A 9,579-nucleotide genomic window follows, 5' to 3' on the forward strand; every position below is an offset into this window, starting at 1 on the left:
GCAAAGCTGAGGTTAGAGAATACCTGTTTTATGTGTCTCTGTAAGTAGGACAGTAAGTACTTACTTTCAGGACATAAAGGTCTGATAGCCAGAGTGAGTCACTTAAAGTCAGTTTCTGTGACTCCTGACATTCAGAGACTTCAAAACTTTATTACATTATTTGTATTTTGGTTTTTTTTTACTCCAAAAATTTTGAAAAACACAAGTACAAAATACTGGGTTGCTTTGGGGTAAAGTCCTTCAAATCCCCAGCAGTGCTGAATGACCAAACTAGCACAAACCTCTCAATGGAGTTAAAACTAACCAGTTTGGAATCATTTCTCCACCAGGTTTTGACAGATTCGGTCATGACTCAGAGTCGGAAGCTCATCAATTGCACTAAGGTTCCTCTGTACTTCAGGCTCCTTCTGTCTACGCCCTTCAGCCTGCCCAGCAGATCCCAAAAAGAGCACCAAAACATCCCACAGCAATAAGGAGGAAAAAGAACAACAACCGCAACTTGTACTTTATCCACAGCAAAACATGCTGGTAGGCTCAAAAATAATAATCCTGTGCCAGAATAGATAGTTTAGTAATTGGTGTGTTAGCATGGCCCAGATGAACCACGAGAAAGACACAAGCAGTATAGGAATCTCCCTATTTCATGGGAAATAATGATCTATTAGCAAATATTAATTACTGTAATTCTGCCTGCTACACTGTGGGTACAACATATTTTTCTACAGTGGCCCTGATGTACTTTTCTCATCAATTCTGAACCGTTGCCTACTCCTGCAAAAAACCCTGTGAGTTGTTTGGAGCTTGTTTCAATCAACAGCCACATAGATGCTGGACAAATGAAAAGATTTCCGAAGGCTGCAGTCCCTCATTTCCTTAAATTGGCTACAGGCAGTGCAAACAGAAAAATTTGGTTCATTTTGGGTGTGCACAATGACAAGAAAGGAAACGAAGTCCCGGAGTCTGTGTGTGCGGGAAGAACGATGGCTTACACGCTTAAGACAGCTTTGGGAATATGGTATTTGTAACCTTGAGAATTCAGAGCCTTTGTCTTGCCAGAGCCTGTTTCTCCCCTGTGGGTCAGAGATGAGCTGTTCACCTTTACACCCCATCTCCGTGCACCGGATTCATAGGAAATCGCTGTGTTTTTTCTTTACTGACAATGCTTTGTTCCAGTGGGAATTTGGTTGCTGGCATGACACCTTTGGGTTCCAGTGGGAAAATGTGCGCCTGGGCCTCTGAGCGATGTTTACTTTGGATTTCCTGCACGCGGTGCCTTTTTATGCGAGGGTCGTGCGAGTTCCTCTCCCCGCAGGTGAAAGTGTCATTCCACACAACCTGGAGTTACTTAGGCATCAACATTTGCCAGATACCCAGCTGCTTCCTGCATTCCAAGTGCTCCAGTTTGAGAACGGGGAGAGAAAATTGAAGTTTAATCAAAATCTGGTCACCGAACGCAGTAACCACAGTTCCCAGGTAAGATCAGCACATTTCTGGGCCCTGGGAAAGGGCTGTTTTATCAGCAGAATGAACGTGCCTTAGGATTTACTGGGCTTTAAAACACAGCCACCTCCGAGTACGCGGTGGCACGCGGGTGAAGGGACTCTCCATGGACTGGCAATAGGAGAGCTCTCAGAGCGATTTCAGAGAAAAATCTGAAATTTTTCAGATTGTTCGTACCGCTCGTTCGTACGTTCATACCGCTGCTCGTACCCCAACTCTTTGCACAGCACGACGGCCTAGAGGGGACGGCTCGAGCAAAGGGCAGCGCGCCCAAGCGCCGTTTGACTCAGCGTCCCGAGACGTGGGGTCAGGACCGGCTCAGCCAACATTGACAGGACAAGGGGGAACGGGTTTAAATTGAAAGTGGGGAGGATTAGATTAGGTATCAGGAAGAAATTCTTCCCGGAGAGGGTGGTGAGGCACTGGAACAGGTTGCCCAGAGAAGCTGTGGATGCCCCCTCCCTGGAAGTGTTCAAGGCCAGGCTGGATGAGGCTTGGAGCAACCTGGTCTAGTGGAAGGTGTCCCTGCCCATGGCAGGGGGGTTGGAACTGGATGATCTTTAAGGTCCCTTCCAACCCTAACCATTCTGTGATTCTGTGATTCTAAACTTCAGCTTCACGAGTGGGGAGACACTCCGGATCTTTCACACGGGGAGTAAGCGATCCAGTGTCTTTCCCATAGGTACAGACTGGAGCGTTTGTTCCAAACATCCCGTCCGTAGCCGTGGGGACACGGCATGATGAAGCGAGATTCCTGCCTGGGAAGGCTGGAGGCCAGCGCTGGGCTGGGAGCAGCCATGTCTGAGGGCACCGACTTCCCCCTTTTCCTCCCCCAAGGGACTAACCCCGTCCTTACACGTGGAATCACATCGGGCTGTAACCAAACTGCCTTTTTCCTCTGCATTTCAGGAGTGACACTGAATACAAGACCTTGGTGACCATTCCCGGGATGCTGGGAGAGGAGCCGTGCAGGCTACGGCCCAGGGGACACGGAACATAGGATGGGAGGTATGAAAACCCCTATTTAATTTATGCAGGACAGCGTGGGACGTGTCAAAGTACGGGGTTGGATGCAGATGAGCCATCGGGCAGGCCTGGATTTTCATCCATGCGGTTGGTTTAATATGGACTGGAATGTGAACAGAATAAATTTTTGAGGGGAAAAACGCTCACGGTACCATAAAGGAAACGGTCATCACCTCATTCTGTGCTTTTCTAGCCTTTTTATTGCTGCGATAAGCTTATCCTTCCCCAGAGAAGTGGGCTCTGCAACGTAACCAGCTTTAAATCGCTATGGTAACTGTTAGGCCAAACCCCTCTGCCTCCAATCACCCTTGAAGACTGTTTGTACCTCAAAAAGCAGCTGCTGTTTCGCCTCGTTGAGTTGGTTGACATTAAAATGGACAATGACACATCGCAAGAGCAAGGATGAGCGGATAGGCCAGCCCTCCCTGGCCGTTTTCTCCGTGCCTTACGTGGAAAGGGGAAGAGCCAACTTCCCCTGGACTCCCTGGAAAATCACCACCCGGCGTGTTTCACCATGCCTGGGCCCTGAGAACACCCCCTCCAGCTACGCAGGGAGGAACCTGCCCTCCCCTCACACGGTTCCCATCCGCTCCCGCTTCTCCGCACGTGTTTTTAGTGTTACTGTACCTAAAGGTCACTGAAATTCCTGCTTCCAAGCCCGGGACGTTTCCCACTCCCATCACATAAAAGGGTTTTGTGAAGAGCAGCAGTGGGAAGGGAGGGGAGGGGCTGCTTTCCGCGCTGGAGCGGAACAAGAGGTGCGCGATGGCTGCCTTCGGCCTAGTCTAAAGCGACCGGTAGCAGCACGGAGAGCTCGTGTACACACAGCGACCCCCGTGCGCCAGAGGACCCCTGAGGATGCTGAGGCCTCTCCGCCCCCTCTAATTCACCTTTTTTGCTCTAAAACACAGCGTGTGCGATCGCTGGGCGAGCGAGACCGACTGCGGGGAGCGTGGGAACAGCCAATAGCTCCAGCTCGTTAATCGTCATAATGAGAACACAGATCATAGAATCATGGAATGGTTTGGGTTGGAAGGTGTCCCATGGACAGGGCAACCTTCCCCTAGACCAGGTTGCCCCAAGCCTCATCCAGCCTGGCCTGGGACACTTCCAGGGATGGGGCATCCACAGCTTCTCTGGGCAACCTGTCCCAGTGCCTTACCACCCTCTCTGGGAAGAACTTCTTCCTGATATCCAATCTAAACCTCCCCACTTTCAATTTAATCCCGTTACCCCTTGTCCTGTCACTCCAGGCCCTTGTAAAAAGTCCCCCCCCAGTTTCCTTGTAGCCCCTTCAGGCACTGGAAGGGGCTATAAGGTCTCCCCGGAGCCTTCTCTTCTCCAGGCTGAACAAGCCCAACTCTCTCAGCCTGTCCCCATAGCAGAGGGGCTCCCGCCCTCTGAGCATCTTTGTGGCCTCCTCTGGCCTCGCTCCAACTGGTCTATATCCTTCTGATGTTGAGGGCTCCACAGCTGGACGCAGCACTCCAGGAGGGGTCTCAGGACAGCAGAGCACAATACATACACAAACGTACACTACAAGAACCCAGTGATGATAGTAAGTGCAAAGCCAAGAGCCAGGACAAGGGCTTCAGGCTGTGCTGCCAATTTAAACTTTCCTAAGGTGTCAAAGGCGACGAGGACATTCCTCTGTCAAGCCATTAGCTCCGAGTGCCGTGATCGTTCTGCTCCTAAGAGGAAGAAGAGATAAGGGAGAACTGTACCCGGTGACCCATACGCTTCGCTTACGCTCACCCCGTGCATGCAGTAACGATGAAAGCGGGTTTATGTTAGGTAAGTATTATTAAGCATGAATTAATCACCCAAGCTGGTAATTAGAAATGTGGTGTTCAAGGCGGAATGGCCACTTTCAAATTTCTGGCTTCTAGCAAATCATCAAATCCTTTTATTCAGGCACCTCGACACTGCGTTTGCTCCGGTGTAAGGTACAGCCTAGTCCTTCCACTTTCCCCCACTGCAGGCTTCGGAGCAGCTTGGATGGAAGTGAAAAGCTACAGCTCATCCTCCAGCACAGGGACAACCTGGGACATGGCCAAGCACGGTGGAGGAAGCGATGTGAAGGCTTCGTGCTTCTCTCCAAACGAGCCCTTCTTAGCTTCCTGCACGGCGACGACACCTTCGAAGGAAAGCCTGGGAAAGCCATTTCCAGTGCACTGCTGTTTTTTAAACAACCATTTGAGACAATCTGTCGTTCAAAAATACCGTACCGTGACCTACTCTCTATTCACAGAATAAAGGGATCAATTAAATTACTCGTTCCTAATTAGTGAAAGCAAGGGCCTGTCGCTGAAAAGAGCTGAACTCGCTTCCCTTCTCACGGCAGGATGCCGTTTGCCACTTCTGTATCGTCCCACCTTCTCAGCAGATCTGTAGGATTTATTCTATTTCGTAATTTGTGCCTAAAGTCTGTAGATGGGGTAACCGAGCCCTGAACCCGCTGCGTCTCACGGCGCCAACCATTTGCTACGACTGGAGGAGGCAGAGGGTGAGCCGTCGCGTCGTTCCGGCAGCACGCCGGCCATCAGTTCCCCGGATACTCGAACACCGCGGCGGCGCCCATGCCCGTTCCAATGCACATGGATACGACACCGTAAGCTCTGAAAGGAAAGAACACGGGGGATCACGAGAGAACTGGTAGCACGGTACGCCTGAGCCGCCCACTGCTCTCCTGCAGTAGGGTTTGTGGGAACACTCAGCGGAAAGCCTGACTTCAGAGCAAGTTCTTCCCCTCCAGCGTGAGGTGGATTGTTGTTGGGCCCGATTTGCCCGGCAGTGAACAGCTCACCATCGCGGCTCCCCTCGAGGCCAGGGCGCAGCCCAGCGACACACGAAGTGCCAGCCCCAATGGGCACAGTGGCAGGGCCAGCACCAGTGACGGCGTTTCTTCCACACGTCAGGAAGAACCCGATTCCAAGGAGCGAAGCGGTGCACAGCCCGATGCAGCCCCGCCTCGTGGAGCTGGCCACTGGCTGGCTGCTCCGACGCTGCACGGTGGGGAGGTCACCGAGGATCAGGACGGACCCGCACTGGCGTGCAGCAAAAATTACACAGCCCCTCCTAAAGAGCCACCGGGAGCTAGCGTTCAAAGGCGTCAGAGGGACGGAGAAAGCTTAACCCAAACCAGCAGTTACTTCTGAGCCTGTCACTGACCCACGTGAAAGTGCTAACGCCGTTCCCCGGGGCTCACCTCTTCCCTCGGCGCTTCAGTTCATTGAGCAGAGTGACAACTTGTCGAGCACCGGTACAGCCCAGCGGATGCCCCAGTGCTATTGCTCCTCCCAGGGGGTTGACCTTCTCCATGGGAATGCCCAGCTTTTCCACACAGTACACGGCCTGCAGAGAGAGAGGGCACGGTTTCATGGAGATGCTCTTGCGTCTCCTGCAGCAGAGAGCAAAGAGGACTGGAGAGAAGAATCATGACCTCATCTGTGTTGAAAGAGGGAGAGGAAACCACCCCAGGCAGCTCCGGGGGCTTCAAGATTTGTGCTCCGAAGAAATTTAGCTCCAGCAGTGTTCCCACACCAAATCCACACCCTTGTGTCAGCTGCACTTACAGAACGAGCTGGTTCGCACGCAGAGACCCGACTCCGGCTGGACTGCGCTTCCCAGCGGGAGGGAGTGGAACCGCATGAATGCTAAGGCTACCAACCTCGCCCCAAACTGACTCCTGACGGGCAGAAGGTGGCACAGTGCTGAAGCCCCTACCCCCCGCCCCATTAGGGACAAGCGCAGCGCAGGTGCTGACACCGCCGGGTAACGGTACAGCTCTGGTGAAACAGATACTGCGAGTTGGTACCAGGGTACGACAGTAAAGATGACGTTCTTACTCGAGTGGGCATGTTTTTCTTTTAAATATTACGCTGTATAAGCAATGTCCTGCTTATTTTTATTTGAAGGAAATGGAAAAACCATCTGCGCGTGTTATGACACTTTTAGCCAAATGTTAACATGTGGAACAAGTTCGAATCGTAATTCGGAGGCCAAACTGCAACACGCTCGGTTACCAAGGAATGCAGCAACTCCAACAGGATGATCACTCACCTGGCTCGCAAAGGCTTCATTGATTTCATATATATCAATGTCATTCAGAGTCAGACCTACGGTTCAGAAAAGTCAGGATTTAATTCCTTATCACAGAATCACAGAATGGTTTGGGCTGGAAGGGTCCTTAAAGATCATCCAGTTCCAACCCCCCTGCCATGGGCAGGGACACCTTCCACTAGACCAGGTTGCTCCAAGCCTCATCCAGCCTGGCCTTGAACACTTAAATGGATGCCCCATCCCTGGAAAAGGTATTTAGCCTTACGACCTCACCAAAGAGAAGAATTCACTTAAAACCTCCCTTTAGAAACTCTAGCTCTACTCCACTAACGACAGTAAGCGCAGGACCTTGGCTCCAAGTGGGGTGCCTATATCGTACGTAGGTTTACGTATGATGGCGAGTAAAGACCATAAAACACCACAGTCCATGGTACTGTGTCACTGACTTTGCCAAATTTCCTCAGATTAAAGGTGATTTTTTTGCAGATGGATTAGAGATCGAAGGGTATTTCGAGACGGAAATATAAAACTATGGGTGAGCATGTGACCATCGCAATGACAGGCAGACACAACACCAACACACAGCTCTAAAAGCTACTTGCCCTAGTAAGAACCCTGAGGAAAGCCTGCTTGCCTTGCCAGATGCCGAAACTGTATAGAAAACCAAAAACCAGATGCAATACCAACGCCCTGACAGGCTGATCGCGGTAATGAAGGAAAAACAGCCCTAAATGAACGCTAAATGTCTCGGGACTTGTTAGCTGTTTGTTGAGACTGTGCAGGGGTTGAATCCTGAGCTCAAAGATCCTGGTTGGGATCTCTTTTTAAGGTTTTGAACTTAAGTTTGCTGTTGCCATGGCTGACAGCGGCACAAGGTCGAGTAACACCACCTCCGGTTTCAGTCCACAGGGTCCAACCCGCCACGTGCCCGACGCCGTCCGAGTGACGAGCGGCTCTTACCCGCCTTCTCCACAGCAACGGGGATGGCGTAGGCAGGCCCTATGCCCATAACATCCGGCGGCACTCCGACCACAGCGAAGGACCTCAGCACCCCCAGGACCGGCAGCCCCAGTTGTGCTGCTTTCGAGCGTTTTGCCAGAAGCACAGCAGCTGCTCCATCACTGACCTGGCTGGCATTACCTGTTGGAAGAGCTCCATTAACACCCCTTCTGCCTGCGTGTGTTTTATGGGAAGGCAGGTAAACCCCAGGGACAACACAAAGGTGAGAGAGGGCTGACCTGCTGTAGTGCTGCCATCCTCTTTGAAGGCAGGCTTCAGCTTTGCCAAGCCTTCCAGGGTCGTGGAGGGCCTAATCCCTTCATCTTGGTGCACGGTGATTGTTTTTCGGTTGCCTTGATTATCCAGGACGGTGGTCTTCACTGGAACAATCTCAGTTTTAAACAGTCCCATCTGCTGAGCTTTTGATGCTCTGTTGGAGGATGAAAGGTTAAAACGTTCTGGAGGTGAACTGCAGGAGGACTAATGTCAGGGAAACCAGTGAGCAAGAGAAGGCACCGAGGTGTGGCTGGGTACACAAGTACCCCATCGCTGAGCAGTGGATGGGAAGATGGGTGAATACATATTTCCATTCATGGGAAGACAAACTTCTCACCTCTATGTCACAGGAACTCTACTGCTAACATTATTTTCCCCAAACCCACTTCTGAGCAAGATCCCCGTTCTGTTTCCAGCAAGACCCTTGTGACTGACTGACCCCCACAGCACGAAGCCGTAACTTGTCCAGTTACAAAAAACATGGAATGGTTTGGGTTGGAAGGGACCTTAAAGAACATCTAGTTCCAACGCCCCTGCCATGGGCAGGGACACCTTCCACTAGACCAGGTTGCTCCAAGCCTCATCCAGCCTGGCCTTGAAGACATCCAGGGATGGGGCATCCACAGCTTCTCTGGGCAACCTGTTCCAGTGCCTCACCACCCTCTCCGGGAAGAATTTCTTCCTGATACCTAATCTAAACCTCCCCACTTCCAGTTTAAAAAATAGAAAAGAAAATAAATTCATTCTGATATTCAAACAGCCATTCTTATTTCTGAGTTTAAACAGGGCCCATGGGCTAAACCTTCACATAATAATGCTAATAACTTCCGACAAGGAATGGCTGAAGATTCACTCACTCCTGGTTTCATCCTACCAAAGACAAGCTGAGCTTTAAGCAATGGCTATAGCCTTCTGGCCTTTAAACGTAACCTTTCAACCCAAAAGGGTTGTTCAGGGCGACGATGTAGAAGGGTGTCACTTAATTTAACAGTAAAGGTGCGGTGAAGAGAGGGCCTGGTCCCTGAGACAGCAGGACTAGGAAACAACTGACGTGACCAGACTGATGGAAGTTGGCAGAAAGTAATTAGCTAAATTAGAATTAGCTCAGGGCACAGAGTTTTCATCTTTCACATCAACAAGGTATTTTAGCAGCCTCCACAGTACAGCTGATGTAGACGATTCACCTTCCAGCAGCAGAGCAGCCTTTCCAGGGAATACCAACTGCCGGCTGAAAGCGTGTTTTACCCCCTCATCTAGTAAACTGAAAATCTTGCACGCTCCCAGGTGAGCGGGAGTTGCGAGCACAGCGCTGAGGGACAGATCAGTAACTCCGCAGACATCCTGAAACAGGGGCCAGAAACCCCCCCATTTCCTCACGTGGGAGGCGAGGATCGCGTTCACATACCCTCTGCGTTATCAGTTCAATGTCAGTGAGAAAGGCTGCCATGCCAAGTTCCCCAGAAGCAGGGCCAGAATTTAAAGGTTAACTGGCCTGGGCAGTGGTTTCCTGGATTAGATAAATAATTGGACCGGGGCAACGCTTAAACAGAGCCCTGAAAGTTCGTTTAACTCTTCGACGGCAGCAACTTCAGGGCACTGCCTGTCACCGGACTGCCAGTACGGCCCCACAGATTCCAGGGGTTGGTTTACTCCGGCACCGGTTTTGCCCGAGAGGAAGGTTGTGAGAGGCAGGATTGGCCTCACTCGGATCCAAAC

The 9,579-nt window shown here is 51.2% G+C and overlaps 1 protein-coding gene across 1 annotated transcript in view; it reads right to left on the reverse strand.

Moving 5' to 3' along the window:
- Nucleotides 1–5,068: 5,068 nt before the first annotated feature.
- Nucleotides 5,069–9,579, reverse strand: part of ACAA1 (acetyl-CoA acyltransferase 1) — a gene marked incomplete at its 5' end in the record, with an annotated part of 10,634 nt that continues 6,123 nt past the window's right edge. Inside the window, 5 exons of the mRNA XM_010147987.1 lie at nt 5,069–5,144; nt 5,735–5,880; nt 6,589–6,644; nt 7,549–7,728; nt 7,827–8,017. Of these exons, the coding sequence (XP_010146289.1) occupies nt 5,069–5,144; nt 5,735–5,880; nt 6,589–6,644; nt 7,549–7,728; nt 7,827–8,017 (649 nt within the window). The remainder of the gene's footprint in view (nt 5,145–5,734; nt 5,881–6,588; nt 6,645–7,548; nt 7,729–7,826; nt 8,018–9,579) is intronic.

Source organism: Eurypyga helias, unplaced genomic scaffold (assembly GCF_000690775.1).
Source record: "Eurypyga helias isolate BGI_N326 unplaced genomic scaffold, ASM69077v1 scaffold473, whole genome shotgun sequence".
Taxonomy (NCBI): domain Eukaryota; kingdom Metazoa; phylum Chordata; class Aves; order Eurypygiformes; family Eurypygidae; genus Eurypyga; species Eurypyga helias.